The 18,228-nt window shown below is 50.8% G+C and overlaps 1 protein-coding gene and 1 long non-coding RNA gene across 2 annotated transcripts in view; one reads left to right on the top strand and one right to left on the bottom strand.

The window, feature by feature from the left end:
* PODXL (podocalyxin like) overlaps window positions 1-18,228 on the bottom strand; it is a 45,595-nt gene that overhangs the window by 4,566 nt on the left and 22,801 nt on the right. The window contains exons 2-8 of the mRNA XM_075024601.1: window positions 11,403-12,278; window positions 9,180-9,334; window positions 8,269-8,334; window positions 2,857-3,013; window positions 2,327-2,385; window positions 2,053-2,220; window positions 301-357 (exon numbers count right to left, since the gene is read on the bottom strand). Of these exons, the coding sequence (XP_074880702.1) occupies window positions 301-357; window positions 2,053-2,220; window positions 2,327-2,385; window positions 2,857-3,013; window positions 8,269-8,334; window positions 9,180-9,334; window positions 11,403-12,278 (1,538 nt within the window). The remainder of the gene's footprint in view (window positions 1-300; window positions 358-2,052; window positions 2,221-2,326; window positions 2,386-2,856; window positions 3,014-8,268; window positions 8,335-9,179; window positions 9,335-11,402; window positions 12,279-18,228) is intronic.
* Window positions 14,373-17,443, top strand: LOC142030523 (uncharacterized). Its single transcript, XR_012650201.1, has 3 exons — window positions 14,373-14,449; window positions 14,836-14,946; window positions 16,328-17,443. It is a non-coding gene; the product is annotated as an uncharacterized LOC142030523 (long non-coding RNA).

Below are 18,228 nucleotides of genomic sequence, written 5' to 3'. Positions count from 1 at the left end.
AGGGATGGCGGGATGCTCGAAAGCAGAGGAGGCACCTGGGCTCTCGCAGGGGCTGTCTCACCCCGTGGGGTTGCTGGTACAATCCTCAGGTGGATGGATGCTCAGGCAGCGCTTTCTCCCGCCATGGCAAGGCACACCACCCCCCCCGGCCGTGCAGCAAGGGGAAGGGGTCTTTAAAGCTGGGCTTTAGTAGGCTTTAGTCCTGTTAAAAGCTACTGAACCCTACCAAGCACCAGGGGTGAGAGTTGGGGGTGTTACGGATGCGGCGCCCGCCCCTCCGATCCCTATGTTGGAACTCACGTTAAAGATCAGGGCCACATGTCCATCATCAAACCCGGGGAGATCAGGGTGGATGTGCTGGTTATTTCCAAGGTAAAACAACAGCAGGGTTTAAAAGGGCGGGGAGGGAGGGTTGGAGAAAAATAAAAATAAAAAAAACTTTCAAGTCATTTTTGGAAAAGAAGCAGGAGGAAAACAAAAGAAATAACCCAAAAACAAATCCAGAAAGGAGAAATGTGTTTGATTTTCTAAAAACCTACTGCAACTGCTTGGAAAAAGATCTTTTCCCATGCTCTGAGCAAGAGCCGTACCAAGGAGCTGGCATCCCTTGCTTTGGTTTTGCTACCTTCCCCTGTGGCTGGTAGGTATTTACCTCCAGAGCATTCAGCCAGAGCTGTTCCTCTGCACCAAGTAACTTGAGGGACATGCGTTCCCGTTGCTAAAAATACCCTATTTTTACCTGTTTTCTGAACAATATGGGACAAGAATGTTAACGCTGCTCCCTGTCCCTGCTGGGATGTTTTTCACCCCCACCAGGGAGATTTCAGCAGAGGGATGGCCCAGCTGTGAAACCCTGTAAGCTCCAAGGGCACCACGGGGGAGGTCAAATATCTGTCAAGGTCTTGCGTCCTCCCTCCTTCCCTCCTGAAAAATCAAGCCTTGGAAAAACAAGTCTGACGCCGGCATTGGTTTGCCCTTCCCTGCCTCCTGTGTTCATCTCTGTTAGACTGCAAATATTTAAAGCAAAGGCTGCCTTCTCCCTTGCCTTGACGCAGCTCCTGGCACGTGGGACAGGGATTGGGACCCCCTGGGAAGGATGAGCTGGTTTGGAGGGAAAACAATTTGTGTAGCATGCAGGGGTTTGCTTCTCCATCGGGAAGGTGGTTTACCCTAATTGCATCATTTAGTTTTTGGGTTTTGTTTTGGTTTTTTTTTTTCCCCCTTTCTGCTACTGTCTCTCCTCTGGAGCTAAATCCTCAGCAACAGCAGCAGGGGCCGATGGAAACCTCGAGCCCGTGGCAGAGCTCTCCCTGCCGGTGCCGCAGGGCGTGGGAACAGCCAGTCCTTGCAGGTGGATGCTACAGTAAAATCACCCAGAATTGCTTCCTGAGATAAAAATGATATTAATTTAATTTTTTTTTCCCCCCCCCATGTCTGTTCTTCCTTAAAATCCTGCTGCTGCTCTGAAATTTGGCCCTGGCCCAGCTCTCCTAAAGGCTGAGCCGTACAGTGTTGATGCCCTCCTGTGGCTGTTCTCCTGCCATCCTCCCACCCTGCAAACAGCTACGGGCTCCCCATAGCCGCTGGCACCCCTGCAAAGGCAGCGGCGTGATGCTGGGCACCCAACCCTGCTCCCCTACACATAAAAGTATTTTGAGAATTTTTTTGGGGGGAGGAGGGGGATTTTGGGTTGAGAAAGCATTTCTTGTCAAATTTAAGACCCAAGGATGCTGGTCACCGGCCTGGTGCCCTGGGTGGCAGCAGGGATGGGTGCTGCTCGTCACCGTACCCCACCACCACCAGCCCCTCATTTCCCTGGTTTTAATCCTGGCTGCCCCCCTCCCCAACCCTCCCAAAGGGGCAGCTCCTGCCCCTCCAGAGCCCCCACCTCTGTTGGGCACCCCTTGAGTAACAGGCAAGGGTGATGCCCGTTGGGCAAGCCAGGGTGTCTCCACCAGCGGAGACGGCAACTTTGATGATCTTCATCTCCTGAAGATGCCTCTGGGACAAAAAGGTCTCGGGGTACCTGTCCCACCCCCCCTCCCATCTTACCTGGTCCTTCTTTTGGGAAAAGCGTTGGTGGCAGCAGCCGTAGATGGCCGCGATCAGCAGCAGGGAGCCAGCCAGGGTGATGATGGTGATGATCAGGGGTGTGCTGAACTCATCGTTGATTATCATCTCCCTCTCCATTTTGCCATAGGTGATGTTGGCGATGCCCAGCTGCCATAGAAAGAACGGGTCAGGCCCCGCGGGGAGGGCTTTTGTGGGCCACCCACCTTGGGGGACATCCGCAGGGAAGCTACGCTGTGCCCAGGGACCCACTTACCTCCTCTAACTTATCCTTCTCCTGCAGCTCCTCGAGGACTTTTTCAGGGTCCAAAGGGACTGGGGGAAGAAAGAGGCTGCAATGAGCACGAGGTGGGGGGGCAGGTTGTGCCACCACCTCCCGGTCCATGGTGTGACCCCCTTTCTGGAGGAGGCGGATGGAGGTACGTGGGCATGAAGCCAACCCTGGCAGGTGCCTCCACAGCCAGACAAGGAGCCGGGACCTCTTCTCCTGGAAGGGGGACAGCCCCAGAGACCCGGGGCGCTGAATTTTAACCACTTGGGAGGAATTTTCCCTCCTGGATGCTGGTCCCTGCCTTGCCTCATCATGGATGGGAGAGGGTTCTGGTGCCTTCACTGGGGAGCAAAGCTCAGTTCTGGGGTCATTGTGCCTCTCCCAAGCCATTCAGATGGGGCAGCCCAAGGAAAGGAGCCCCTTGGCTCAAGCCTCAAGCTCCATCCTCATGCCAGGGTCCCCGACGCCATTCCCATCCTGTTCCCCTCCGGGCGGGATGGTGGGATCATACTCACGGTGCAAGACCGCCTGCACGGCCCAGTGCTGGGAACGGGGCTCACGGGAGGTCAGCATCACCGTGCACGTTTCCCTGCTGGCGTTGAAAGCGTGCTGGCCCGTCGAGCAGAAGCTCTCGAAGAAGGAGATGTTGATGCTGGCGGTCCTCCACTCAGCCTGCAGCGACAGCAAGGGCTCAGTCCTGTCCCCGAAACCGGGGACTGCCGCGGAGCATCCTGCCCCATCACCAGGGATGCTGTGGCCATCCCCGTCCTCCCCCATCCCTTTGCACCGCCGGACCGCCGCCAGCCCTCCCAGGCAACAGGAAAAGTTTAAAAGTCGTTTCTTTATGAGAAGCTGAGCTCTTGGCTGCCGTTCCTCACCGGGGCCCTGCGCTGGCCTTATCTGAGAGCCGCAGCTTTTGGCGTTACGGGAATAGCAGGTCCCAGAGGGAAGCGGGGCGGGGGGAGGCTGAGGGGCCACGGGGGGAGCGGGACAGGGCTGTGCATCCCCCCTGTCCCTCCACCAGCATCTGCGACCCTCCCATCACCTGCATTTCTACCCTCTGTCCCCACCAACACGGGTCCCTGTCCTCCCTAGAGCTTCCCCACGGCTCTGCAGAGGCAAGACAAAGCATTTTGCTTTCGGATAAACTGCAGCATCCCTGGAGGAGTTAGCCTGGATGGTGCCGGAGGGATGGTAGAGGGGTGGATGAAGCTCGTGTCCCCTCTGAGATGTTCTTGAGGCTTTTTGCATCTGCTTGATGCTTTGTAGCAGCTGGGAGTTCACTAAGGTAGAGATGATCGCTCTCCTGCACGCGCAGATGCTGCGTGCACAGGTCCTATATGTGAAGATGCTATATATACCAGTCGTGCGTGCACAAGCGCTGTACGCACAAGTCCTTTGTGCACAAGGTCTTGCCTGCGTGGGTCCTGTGTGCAGAAGTCCTCCGCGCACGCCGAAACCAGGCAAAACGTGCCTTGGCTGGGAAAAGCTCTGCTCCTGCCTGCTCCAACACCCCAAACCTTTCCCCTCCCTCTGCAACACCATCCACACGGGGACCCGCTCATCACCGATGGCCGGCAGCATTCCCCCTTGCTTTGCCGTAAGGGTGGGAGCTGCCCGGCCGAGGAAGGCACCTAATCTCACCCCATCTTATCTAAATATTTGGGAAGCGGCGGTGGAGACAGGATGCACTTGCCGGGGACGGAAGACCGGTCCTGGCCCCAGTGCGAGGGAGAGCTCGGCATCGTGAGGCCCTGGCCGTCCCTGGGAACCGCCGCTGGCCCTCGCCTGTCCTTTCGCTTTGCACGGGGAGAAACTTCCCCCAGGTCCTTCTGTTGAGTCCGCAGCATCCCGGCTGCATCCCTGGGAAAAGAGCTGGATGGGAAACCTGCCCCCAGCCCTGTGCCAGGGCAGCCCACGGGCAGCAAGGTGAGACCTCGGCAAGGCAGCATCCCCCAGAAAGCTCGTCCCCAGTGGGATGGAGGAGAGGGTTACGGCTTGGTTGGGGCGGTGTTCTTATCATCTTTGGACGCTGGGTTGTGCTCCTACGCTTTAAATGTCCTGCAGTTTATCAGTCTCTGCCTGTGCAGCATCTTCTGCTCAGCAGAGGCGTGAAAAGCCTCTCTGCTGCCTCCTTCCCCAGGTTTTGCTGCAGCTCTGCCTTCCCTCAGCCCTTAATAACCCATTTCTCCTGCTACCGCCCCACGGGGGAAAAAGAAAAGACCTTTAAAATGCTTTTTTTCTTGGTGGGAACGGATATCAGACGCAAGGCTAAAACCCAGCTGAGCACTGAACCGCTTTGCTGCCGGACGCTGAGCAGTTCCTAAGCCACTTTAGAGGCTGAACTGGAGGGATTTACCCTTTCCAGGGCTGGAAAGGGGCACGGTAAGGCCCGCTGTAGCCGGCAGGGATGCCCCGGCGGCGGTGCCATGGCCCCGGCAGCTTTCCCCTCCCGCTGCCGGAGTCGCTCGCATTCCTTGGCCGGAGTTGACAGGCGCTGCCGAGCAGCTCGAATCCGGTTCCCACACTGGCGGGGACCTAAAACTAACATCCCCGAATGAGGTAACAGCACTTGAGTCAACAAACCACCTCCGCCAGCTGGACAGGGCGAGGGGGACCGCGACCCCGCTCAGCGAGGGGGTCCCTCCGCCTGCTCCGGGGACCGTCCCGCTGTGCCCACGCTGGTGGGTGTCACACAGAAAATTCCCTTGGGCACCTGGGTGCGGGTCCGGGTGGTCCCGTGGTTGATTTTGCATCCCCTGGCTGGAGCAGGCTCTGGTGCTTCCCGGCGTCCTCCAGCTCAGCTTGCTGGGCACATCCATGTCCTGGTTGGGGACACGATGGAGGAGCCGTGCTGGTCCCCTGGGAGGTGGCCACAGGGTTGTGTGGCTCAACCAGAGCTTGGGGGACACTAGCCACCACTGACACGGTTACCTCTTGCTTCATCTAACGCATTTTGGGGTTGAGATGAGGAACAGAGCAGCCATCCATCCATCCGTCTACCCACCAACCCATCCCAAGGCTGGAGCATGGCAAGCAGCCAACAAAAACCCAACTGAAGATAGACTTGTAAGCTGGACCTTGGGAAAGTCATCCTATGGAATGCAAGGTACCGAGCTAATAAGCCTTGTTAAGAAATTCATTAAGATCCTTCTGTGATCTAAGGAAGGAGAAGGGGCAAAAAGGAGGGTGGGGGAACATGGACCAAACTGTTCAGTGCTTGGTGAAAAGCATCACCTGAAGAGGAAGGATACTGGGAACCAACCAGCCCATAAAATACCTTTGGTCCACAAAGTGGTACCAACCATGTATTTGGCTTTTTTGTTTAGGATTTACAGTTTGAGGTTTGGGGGTTTTTTTTTATTATTTTTTTTAAATTTACTTCAGCTGGAGAAACTGAGGCACAGCGGGGTGCAATGCAATGCCTGCGATCCCTGGGTTCAGTCCCAGCTGTTTTGCTGGGGTCCCTGCATCACCAGTGCTGCCCCAGGAGCCCAGGCGTGCGCGGGGTGGGCTGGTCTGCATTGCCCTCTCCCCTGCCATGTGTGACCTGGACACGTCCCCCACCACCGGGCCCCCACGTTGGCCTTGATGCTTCCCCAGCTTCTCTCTGGAGCTGAGCTTTTAGCACAATGCTGCCCCGACTCTGCCTCATTCTTGTGGACCAGGATTGGAGCCATTTCTGGAACACTTCTCCTTATAGCGCGCACTTTCCTGTTTTCCCACGGGCTGCGAAATGCAAAGGATTTTTTCACTTTGCTGTCAAGATTTGGCTACAGACTTGTTTACTGGGCCTACAAAGCAGGGAAACCAGATAGTGCCATTTCTCTGTTATCTGCTGGGCTTGGGAGGCATAAAAGTTGTTGCAATTTTCAGGAATACACCGAGTGGAAAGTTAACGGCAAGCGGGTGGGAGGCGTTTTGGCAGCCAAGGAGATGGATGCTATGGGAGGATGCACCCTTGCAGTCTTTCTACAGCTGTTTCAAGGCGTAATTGGCATTTTGTACTAACAATGCTTCGGCTCGTTATTACGCCCAGAGGAATCTAAGGGAAACAGGGTGGCAGACTTGCTGGCTCGCCAGCTCCAGCACGCCGTCGCCCAGCGGAGCAGGCAGAGAGGAGCGATGGATGATGCCAAGCCGTGATGTCTGCCCACCCCTTAGCTCGCCAGTGCATCACTGCGCACCGGCACTTCCCAGCCTCACCATCCCCATTTCCAAAAAGCCTCCTGGCACGGCTCCAGCGAAGCCACGGGGAGGACAGCGGCTCCGTGCAGAGCACGGCTGCGCCCAGAAGGAGGAGGGAAGCATTAAACATCAGCACAGTCATAAGGCGCCTGGCTGCGTTAGGCTCCAAAATTAGATTTTGTCAATCTGATGATATATTTTTATATATTCAATATAAAATTTGATGAGAAGCTTTCCCAGCGTGGACGCGGCTGCGGGTTCAGACGTTGCAGAAAGCAGGGCAGGGGATGTTCTCAGGAGAGGCTGTCCTGCTGTGGCGTCTGGGCCATGGGCATCATGGTAATAAGGTCCCTCCTTGGAGCCATCCTCAGCGTTAAGGGCAGCGTGGCTGACAACATCATTTCTGCAGGTGTGTGGGCAAGCAGCATTTACGCCCAGCAACAGCCAAAGCAGGAAGGTGACGACCATGAGATGGCACCAGACAGGTCCTTCCCCTCCTCCGTGAGCATGGTGGGTGCTATCAGGAGGTCCAAGACTTCTCCAGGGCTGCCAGGCAGGGCCATCACCAAACCACAGGGAATTTCAAGAGCCACTGTGGTCAGGAGGAATGATCGTGCTTGCCTCAGCACATATCTCCAGGGGTTTTATGAACACAGTGTGGTGGCTTCACTTCGCGTCTTACTACTGTATGGTGAAGTCAAGAGTCAGTCCATTTTACAGATGGGACAGCAGAGGTTCACGAACCTGAGCAGCTATTTCTGATGCTGTGCAGCACAAGCTGTGAGAAGGTCCTTGAAGTGCCAATTTCCCGATGCTTACGCTGCCTTGGCAGTGCCGAGATCCAGAAACCAGAGCTTTATAATGCCAAAACCCACCCCTGAGCCCTACCCACAGCTCAGATAGGTACGGTCTGTCAAGATCTCACCAGCCATGTGGTATTGGCTCTTCCTCTTTGTCATAAACTTAAAACTTCAGCCTATTGAAAAGTTATCAATATATTGCATCTTCCCTATTACAGGAAACTCATAGTTTCCACAAGAATTATTCTGAAGGTGGGTATCCCTCAGAAAAGCCAGCAGACTACCCACCCACCAGAAGAAGGGGTCTTGGTGTATAGTCTTGGGTTGAGCTTGCCTTTCCCCAACCTTGGCATTACATTTGACTACTCTCCAGTCTTGTAGAGGGTCTGAAACAAATGAAATGGAGTTTTTTGCTCTCACTTTAGGATTCTGTGAGAGCTGATATAGCATCGACGACCACAGTGATTCTCCAGGCTGCTGTGCTTCCCAGTTGCTCTGCAGTCAGATGTCACCCTACCCCAGCTGTGAGGTTGCAAGATCTCGCCAAGTACACAACTGTGGAGGAACTCCATATTTTTTGCTTGGGTTTTGGGATGGACTTCTGGTCTCTCTACAAAGGCAAAAAGCTTCCCCCCCTCTTTTTCACCCTTTAAAATTTCCCCCTGCTCTTTTTCTGAGACCTGGGTGGGCTCAGCTGGTCCTTCTACTTGAAGAAGACCACAGAGTCTTCTTCTTCTGCTATATCCCCTACCAGGTGATACTGCTGAGTGTGGGTTTGCATTTACCATTTTACACCCCAAAAGTGGTTGCATCTTCTTTTCATGAAATTACTTTCATCTCTGTAGGCTTACATGCTCAGAGTACCACAGGTTAAAAGCTGATCTCAAACAGCAACAGAGCTGCTAATCCTTCATAGAAGTCCAAAAGGGTGGTACTTACACAGGTTTTAGCTTCTTTCAGATACATGGTGGGCCAATTATTTTGTACCTCGTCTTTACAGATGACCTGGAAAGACAGAGGAAAAGCAACTCTCAAATCATTGACATAGGTTGGAAGGACAGTTGGTCACCGATAGAACAGACTGCCCCAAGCCAGGAGATATCCCAACCAAAGCTCTGATCCATCTTATGGAAATGAGACAGGCCCAGGAGCCCTTCACTCAACCTTTTATGTGTGGAAAGGGTTTTCACAAGTAACTGATGTGGTCACTAATCCGCTTCCCAAACCAGGCTTAGGATTTGCAGTATGGGGTAAAGCAGGAATTGGCTTGGGCTGTAGGAAGATCCATGCCTGTGGGCCGTGATGCAGTCCTGTCCTACAGAAGACAAGCATCTAGAAACAGAATCCCCTTCCCTCCTTTCTAGCACTGGGATCTTTAGCTATCCTGGCTTGTGTTCTGAGACCCCCTATGCTCCCAAACCATTTTCTGCTAATAACATCCATGCACAGTTGATGCTGAATTGTGGTCTTTGCCCTCTGATCAAGTCCAAGTCCACCCCAAGGCAGCTTCTGCTCTCCGTAGTGCTTCCCTCCCTCTTCCCAAATTTCACTTCTTCCCTTTTCAGCACCCAGACCATAATCCCCTTCACCTCCATCCTCCATGTCGCTTCACTGGAAAGCTACAGGAGAAGGGTTGGACTAGATGACCTTTAAAAGTCCCTTCCAACCCAAACCATTCTCTGATTCTCTGATCTACAATTATTTTGCTGCCTCATGTTTTCCTAAGGCAGATCTCTCTGACACAGACATGCACAGCAAGAAGGGCTGCAGGCTTTACACGTACGTGGGATGCCATCTAAATATTAATAGACACCACTACGAAGTGCCCACCTTCCCGTAGGCATCATTACCTCATTTTGGAAAGAAGTGTTAGGGTGCTGGTGGTGAGGACTGCTGCTCGCCGTCTGGTCCCCCAGGGCTGGGGCTGATGGCTGGGCACTGGCAGGGCTTTGGTCAGTACTTGCAGGTTTGGTTGACACAGATCCGGCGTCATGGCTTTTCTGGTCTGGGTCCCCAATATACACCAAAACACAAGAAGACAGACACTGATACAGTATAGAGGATACAGCTGACACAGCTCCATTCGTGAGCGGCTGAAAATAAGTTTTCAGCTCTAGCTCTGCCTTGAAGTTCATTGTGTCAAAGCTTGGAGAGGCTTTGGGTTGCTTCTAATTTTTTTTTTTTTTTCTTAATTAATTTTGAGCTGGAAAAAATATTATTGCTGATTTTATGTTCTGCTGCTGAAACCCATCAGACTGTTCTGGAGAGATGAACCCAAAGGCTATGATGGCTGTGCATTGGTAGATGGGTAATCATTTAAAAAAGGAGTATTGCTGGGTAAATGGGATGGCCCTCATTTCACTTTATCTGGGCTGTCTTCCAGGGAGTTTTCTACAACAGAGGTAGACTACCTGAGCTGGCTACCCATGATCTCCCAGTGAATGGAGTTCATTGTGCAATCCCACTGACAGCTGCAGCTGCCTCCATTAGGAAGGGATGAAATGCCATAACCTCTGTTGACTCCATCTGCATCACCTACGGAAGAAGAAGTTGAGGGTGTCATGCTTAGAAGTAGTGCCTGGTACTACGGGAGACAGCCTGGGGTGTCCTGCCTGCCTGCTCCTCCAGAAGGGCACATGCCCCACTTCTACCAGCCCCATCCAGGTGTCTCAGATACCTGAGATCATCTCAGATGCCTTTGTTAAGGTCTGTAGCATCTTACAGTTTCTTGTGCAATGGGAGTAGTGCAAGGAGCATAGCAGCCTCCTGCCTCCCCAAATCCTTTTGAAGAAATGGATCGCCATCTCTGGGTTCCTAACTGATCCTTAAATGGTGATAAAGAGAATTAAAATGCCACATCCTGTTCCTAGCCTGTTTGCTTTTTGGACTCCTGCCTCTTCCACAGAAAAGATGAGCGATATTTTTCTCCCAGACACATTCTGAAGGCTCTAGGAGAGAATTAATTTCAATGTAAAAGTTTTTTAGACCTCTTCATGCTCAATGCTTGAGGTCAGATTTGAACTAACATAATTTCATATATCATCATTTAATGGAGAACAGTCCTGTGGAATAGAAGGGGAAAGAAACATGAAGATGATACACATTTCACCTCCTCGTGCCTGCTAACATGCTCAAAACATGGCTTGGGTGAAGCCTCTGAAGATGCCTTACATTAAGACCTTGGCCCATTTAGTGATGCTGGCAGCTGGAAGGATGAGAGGGATGGAGATGTTTTTTTGAGTGGTTTCTGTATTGCAGGTAACTGGAAATTGGGTCAGGAACAACATTTCCAGTCCCACAGCGTGATTACTTCCCCATAAACACTACCAGACAAAATGTCAACACGGAGCCTAAACTGTGCTCACCAGGACACTTATGAACTAACATGACTCTGTAAGCTCCAGAGGTCTACAGGAAACATATTAATGGTGTTCAGCAGGATCCTAAACACCACACGGACACTCCTAATGCTGCTTAGACAGAAGACAGCAGCCAAACCCCCCCAGCACTGATAAATATCCTACCTAACTGCTTAGACTCTTTAGAGGTTGTAGACTCAGAATTTAGCCACAAAGTCTCCTTAGTCATCTAAAGTTTATTTTCTGTGCATGTGTCGTGGTTTAACCATGCCCAGACAGCCTTCACTAAGCTGTTAGCCATACTAGGGAACTTCTACAGTTAGCATTTGGGGTGCCGTCAATTTGTTTCACCGACTCTACAATGTCAGTCTCCACCTCCGAGCTCATCCCTGCTGGCTCCCTTTTGCAGTCACTGAAGATCGAGTCATTGCAGTTGATGGTGCTTTGGGCACAGTTTGGTCCATCCAAAAGCCAATGTCTACGCTTTGCCAGTTGATTCATGCCTTGAATTTCACTAACCGCATTGACTCGATCTCCACCGATGACAACAGGGACCTAAACACCCAGTTGTCATGGTGACAACTACACTGGAAAGTCCTAAAATGAGACAAGGTGATGATACCCCATAATGAGAGGAGGTGTTTAGGGTACCAAAGGAAAAGACCACAAAAGGGCTTCCCAGCACAAGAAGTCAAGGTTCTTGTCTTCTGGTACCTGCTCCAGGAGTTGACGTGATGGCTGCCTCTGAGACCTTGTCCACGCTGCCAGGTGACGAAGTCAGAGACGCTTTACTACTGGTGGGGGACACAGCTCCATCAAAAGGCGGAACAGAAGTATTGCTGCTTCCAGGTCTGGTGGAAGAGGCCGGTCCCTGGACTGGAGAACTGGAAGAAGAGTGAGGCAGCTTGGTGACAGATGTGGGAGAAGAGACACCATCGTCCTTGAGCCCAAGGGTAAGGTTGTTCTTTGGGATGCCGCTGCTCGCGGTCGTGCTGTTCGACTGGTCTGAAGGCTGGCTTGTCGGAGCTTCCGTGGTGGAAGGGGATGTGGCATTAGTCCCTAAACCTCCTGAGGTGTTTGCAGAGCTGTTCGCAGGAGTGAGGACTGCACTTCCAGCAGCGGTGGCTGCCAAGCTTCCCAAGCTTGCTGGAGTGCTAGTCTTCTGCTGGGCAGTGCTGAAGATTGCAGGAGGTTTGGTTGTTGAGGGTCTGGAGCTGGCTGAAGGGATGACCTGCTGAGGCGATGTCGTGGGGGTGGTTACCGGGTTTCCTGCTTTGCTTGTCAGGGTGGTCGCTTGAACTGTGGTAGGTGGTATCGCAGGGGTGGGTGATGTGTTTCTCAGGTTGCTTGAAGCGGTGTTGCTTTGACCAGTGCTGTGTGGTCTCTCAGAGGTGAGCGGTGAGTTTCCCGGCTTGCTTGTGGACTTCATCCCTTGAACCGTAGCAGGTGACGTCGTAGGGGTGGATGTTGTTTTTCCTGGATTGTCTGTAGTGGTCTTCCCTTGCACCTTGTTGCTGTTTGTAGGTGTGGTGATCTGCCCATTTTCTCCTGGGTTTGCAGATTTCGTTGTAACATCCTGAAAGCTGTCACCTAGGGAAAAGTTAAAAACGCCAAGATAAACTTTGAACTAAGGAAACTACCCTTGGTGTCCACCCAGAACAGGTATTTGTAGAAATAAATGCTGACCAGAAACTATGAGTCATTCACTCAGGGCTTGTCTCATGCTCTCTAAACTCATACCAAATGCCGTGTTCTGGTATCACTGAGTCAAGCAGAAAGCAGAGCAGAGGAGGAGGAAGAAGAGTCAAACTCACAGGACTTCAGAGGGGTTGGGCAAGACCTGCTGGTTCCCACAAGGCAGGTCTCCCTCGCATGGAAGGTGCACCAGCTCCCGTGCAGAGCTCTGCAAGTCATTCCCAAAATAAATTACGTCCAGCCCTTGTAAGGGAGCAGCCAAGGGATGCGCCGAGTGCTGTCTGTCCAACCCTGTTATGAGGGACTCTCACATCCCTGACGTGGTGAGGAGCCTCAGATAAATAAGGTGACACTTCTGACCATTCTGAAAGTTATATTCTTTTTGCAAGCTCAAGCTCTGTTTCTTTAATTACTCATATTTTGACTTAGGGGTTTTTTCCCTCCCAAACTCAGATAATTGCTATAAAAACATTATAAAATAGGCACTCTCACTTGAATCTACAGAACCAAACCACTGAGAGAGGTGAGACACTGGAGCAGGTTGCCCAGAGAGGCTGTGGCTGCCCCATCCCTGGCAGTGTTCAAGGCCAGGTTGGATGGGGCTTGGGGCAACCTGGTCTGGTGGAAGGTGTCCCTGCCCATGGCAGGGGGGTTGGAACTAGATCATCTTTAAGGTCCCTTCCAACCCAAACCATTCTATGGTTCTATGAAAATGCGTACACACTGAAATTCCCAGTTGGGTGAACTGTAGAAACAACATTTATTCTACTTGCTCTGAAAGAATGGGTCAACACTGGACAGAATTTGCATGTAAATACAAAAAGCATTTACTTGAAGCTGCGTTATTTTAATTTGAAGGATGTTCAGCTCAGCTGCGCATTGCAAATATTATCACCAATCTGCAATCACATACTTGTTTAGCTGATTATTTTGCTATTCTGAAAAGCCTGAGAAATTCACATAAAAATGTGTAAAGTCAGTGTTCACTTTCAAAGGAAAATCTTAAAAAAAAAATCAAAGGTTGCACTTAGGAAAAGGAGAAGCAAGCCAGGAAAACGAAGGGCTCCATCTACACGTACCATGCAAATCCCTAATGCCACCACCTGAACTGTGAAATTCCCATGTGTTTTTCCATGGTTTTTAGCCTGCATTTGTACATCACATAGAAATGCTACTATTATCATGGCTTATTTGTTTTTGAGGAAATCCATGAAGTATTTCGCTGAGAGCTGACATTACCTGAGTGGGAAAAAAACTCAGTCTCAAAGCAAAGAGGGTCGTCCATTGCTCAGTTGTCTCACATTACCATACATAAGGAGATCTGCAGTTGGTTTCTGAATAATACTTCAAATTTTCAAATTATGAAGCTGTTTCTCAGTGAGGGATGCAGCTGAAGGACAGCTTGCCTGACAAAAGTAAGCTCTCCAACAGCACACAGCTCTCCAACATCCCACAATGCTAAAACGTGGTATGTTCACTAGCAGACTGGTATAAAAACTTGGGTCCATTTTTCTGTTTGTATTCACTGCAGGAGCTCCATCAATTGCCACGGAGATAATTTCCCCACCCTCCCCGCCCATACCACACTGTAGCCACCAGCTCTGCGCTCTTGGCTCAAATTCACCCCAAGAAAGGTTCAACCAATTTTTTACCTTTCAGGAACCATGGGCTGCACTGAGCCACTTCATCCGTGGATCTGTCTGGAGTCAAGACAACAACCTGATTTTGGGGTGTGTGGGGGGTGTTGTGTGTCTCTTCCATTTGCTGACTGTGCAGAAGAGGGCTTTTTTTTTTTTCCCCATGAAACACTTGTATTATTTCCAACTCTCCAAAACAGGAGTCACACTTCCACACTTCCAGGGTTTGATTTTTAGCCATATCCTAATGCTGTTCTCCAGAGATCTGCTTTGTTCCTCTGTGCCGGCATACCGACAAAGTATTTTCTCTTACGGAGCCTGTTTATTAGCGCTGGTTATGCTTCAAAGATCTGATGAAAGCTCAGGTTTCTGAGATTCATACTGCTGGGGAAATCTAACTCCACCATGTCAGGACCCGGTGTGGTGGAGGTATGTTAGAGACAGGAACTGGGGAGTGGGATTTGGGATGAGGAGGCTGCAACAGGTTTGGGGTCCTACGGGAGCTGCCTGGGAACAGGGTGGGTTTGGAGGAGGCAGAGGAGCTACAGCTGGGCTCTGCATAGGCATCTGAACAGGGAACAGAACAGAACAGAATAGAATAGAATAGAATATTTTCAATTGGAAGGGACCTACAACGATTATCTAGTCCAACTGCCTGACCAATTCAGGGGAAATGCACAGCCAGGAGATGTGCAGACCCCCTCCTGAAACACGGTTCCTATTCCTGTTTTCCCACCAGCTGCTGGGAGTAGCTATTTCTGAAAACACCAGTAAGATGTGACTTTAACTGAAACTAGCAGTATCAATTATTTTAGGAAACCCTGGGCTTGCGAGAAAACATCTCCACTACATCTGCAGGAAAAGAGCTTTTGTGGACATAAGCCATATTTCCTATAGACTGACGACTGTCTGCAGGAGAAGAAGAGGTAAGGAAGGAAAACACAGGCATGGAGACCTAGCAGATGAAACCCAGGTACAAAAGATAGGAGGGATTTTTCATGTAGCCACCTCCTCAGTTGTATTATCAACTTGCCTGGCTTGAATCCTCAGTGATGGTTGCACCAAGCTAGAAACCAGGCATCCAGTTAACCACCAAATGGGTCTATCCCATAAACAGGGTTGTAAAAGTTTGACCGGAGTTTTGACAACAAGGGAGGTAAAAAAAAAAAAAAAAAAAATCCTTTAAAGGTAGAAACAATACAAAAGAGACGTAAATAAAGAAAGGGTCAGAAGGAAGGTGAAGGAAGTCCCCCACTGCTCCTGCTTCCTTTTCACGCCCCGGCCCCATCCCAGAGAGGCAGGAAGCAAACAGGCACCAAAGGAGAGGTAGAAAAGACAATTCAATTCAACTTGATCCAAAAGAGAAAGGGGCAGGTCCATGCTTTGGCTCTGGGCCAGCCTCGGTGGCCAGCTAGGACCCCACAAGCCAAGAATTGGTGTCCCAGCCCCATCGCTTCCTCGTCCCACCCCGGGGAGATGCAGATACATTTTTACCACTTTTAGCAAAAACGGGGGGAAAAAGCCCAAAGCAAGAGGTTGTTCTGCTGATGGAGAAAGCTGGTGTGATCCTCCAGGCTTGCCCTGGATGGGGTGGTAGGAGGGCTTCTTTCAAGGGACACAGGGTGACACAGCCCAAAAAGCAACCGGGAGAAGAACCAAGACTCAAGTTGATGCCCACAAAGCTTACTAGCATTTTATCATTCCATAGGTCTGCATCCACTCTTAGCTCTCCTCTCTTGCTAAGGTCAAGAGATGTTAAAAGATCAATTTATTCGTCATCATTAAGCCAGGCCCAGGGATTCAAGTGGGCTCAAAGCAACTTGAGGAGCCAGCGCACTCCTGCTTGCAAGTGGTGAGCCACCATGCAGGGGAATGGATGGATGGGTGGGATTGAAGGATGGATGGAATGGACGGATGGATGGATGGATGGATGGATGGATGGATGCATTCAATGGGTTCTGACTTTGTGGGCAGGTAGGACACTATCCATCCTACTACATGGGCCTGGCTGAGGTCAGGCAATGCTAAGTGCCACAGAGGTAGAAATCACTCTCCTTTGGTGGGTAATGACCTGCATCTCTTTGGCAAGTGGCAACACAAATGATATATGAGCCAGAAAACACCACACCATTCCCTCCCTACAAACCTGCTCTTGCTGCATTGGGCTGGATGGGACCACTAGGAAGTCCTTTGCAAAGGATCTCCCATCCCAAACTTGAGCTGAAGGTGATGTTTCTTTACTAACCTCCATCCCAGCTCAGCTGGGTTGCTACGAAATTTTCACTTTCTCCCTTTCTTTTTCCACAGCCTGCTTGTCTCAAAGCAGACTATTTTGAAGGATTACTGTTGCTGGCTGAAATGCAATGGCTGCGGTGAACAGCAGCCACGGAGATGGCCACGAGAAAAGGAAATCCAGGCAGGTTGCAAACGTGACACTCTTCAAGACAACGTGCACTCCAGGAGGCCAGACCCACAACATCCCAGAGGAGAGCAGCCACAGCTACAGCTGGGTGAAATCCTCCTTCCACAGAGGACCAGCACCCTTATCCATCCCCACACCTGTCCCGCAGATTTTTGGGCACCCATCTGTCAGCAAAATTTACCTTCTCTCTCCAGTTGCATTACATTAAACTCTTTTCTCACTGCTGGTGCACAAGGAGCCAGATGCTGCTGCAGTCGTGGGGTTGCACACCTTTCTGCAGTTTTATTGCTCTGGGCTTAATATTAGTTGTTTATCCAGGGACTGTCTCATTGCAGCATTGGGAAAAAAATGTGTTTTATTTAGACTGAGGAAAAACAAATTGCATTTTTTTGGTGTCTTGCAGGTTTACCACCTGCAGAAGACCTGGCTTATGCAAACTCACTGCTTTCATTTTCAGAAGCCTAGCAAATAATTCCAAAGCAGAAACAAATACAGAACAACCAGCAAGAGCACTGCAAGCCCAGGAGTCTCTGTTTTCCTTCCACACGTGCTATATCTCTTTCAAAAGCCAGAGAACTATTTTTTTATCTCTTCCTCCCTAACTGGCCGCCCGTGCCAAATTGCGGCGGCGGACCTGGGGGTAATAACTGGTAATGAGCCCCTGTTTGCCTGGGCTGGTAGCCAGTATTGCCTGACAACTGTCCTCAACAGAAGAAATGAAAAGGATCTGGTCAAAGGAGGAGAAAACCCCTGCAACCACAGACTGGCAGTAATAACAGCCAGACAGGACAGGATTATGTTTAGTGCCCCTTTAGCATGAAAATTACTCACAAAAGATGCAGTACGTCCTTTTGCAGGAAACAACCCTTTCATGCTGTGAGCCCCAGAGATAAAAGGATTTAATGCATGCTATGAGAGAGAAGGAGGAAGGAGGAGAGGTCCTCTAAGCTATCTTTCCCCTTAGCAGGAAGAGTTCCTTTCCAAAAGAAATTTCACCTGAATTTCAGCCCGAGTCCCTCACCCTGTTTTCCAGAAGGCAGAAAAAGCTACCTGCCCCTCACCTTCCTGGCTGGATTTTGGCAGGGCAAGGTCACTTATCTGCTTTCACTTTTTGGACTGTCATCAATTCCTCGTTTTAAGGAAAATAAAAGTAACGTAGCACCTACCGGTGTATTTTGACAGCACTGGTTGCAGTGAGTCTAATGCTTTGGTCTGCCCCTCTCCTCTTGCATGTATCACTCAGAAAACCCTAAACCTTTGCAATTCTGTGCTGGATGCAGGGTAGACCCTCAGGAGGAAAGTGCAAGCCCTCCATGCACACATCCGTGTGCACAGTGGCCAAACAGCCCGCGGGAAATGAGTATGCTGCAAAAACATGATTTCATTTCTGGATATGTGTATCCCATGACCGTGCCTGCAATACAGTGTCTGAGTAATGGGGACAGCCCCGGAGGGGAAACAACTTTCCCTTATTGCTAGCTATCAAGATGGGCTTGTTTGGCCCCCAGTGAGCAATATTTGGGAGGCTGGAAGTGCTGTCGTCGGTCCCTATTACTGCAGGCATTCCTGAATGGGGCTGGTGTGGGAGTGCTCTGGATAGGAGCTGCTGGGATGTGAAAAGCAACCCAAAAACGTAAAAGGAAAGCCGTGTTGGTTTGTGCCAACGCAGCTCCTTGCAATATCAGTCGAAGGCCACCGTTTTCAGCCACGGTGCACCATCACTAACCACGCCGTGAAGTGATGCTCCGGTTGTAACCTCATTGCAGTTGATACGTGGTATTTCGCA

The sequence above is a fragment of the Buteo buteo genome, chromosome 4, assembly GCF_964188355.1.
Source record: "Buteo buteo chromosome 4, bButBut1.hap1.1, whole genome shotgun sequence".
In the NCBI taxonomy this organism is placed as follows: domain Eukaryota; kingdom Metazoa; phylum Chordata; class Aves; order Accipitriformes; family Accipitridae; genus Buteo; species Buteo buteo.
Note: the sequence above shows the minus strand (reverse complement) of the source record. Positions and strands in the feature narration are given on the sequence as shown.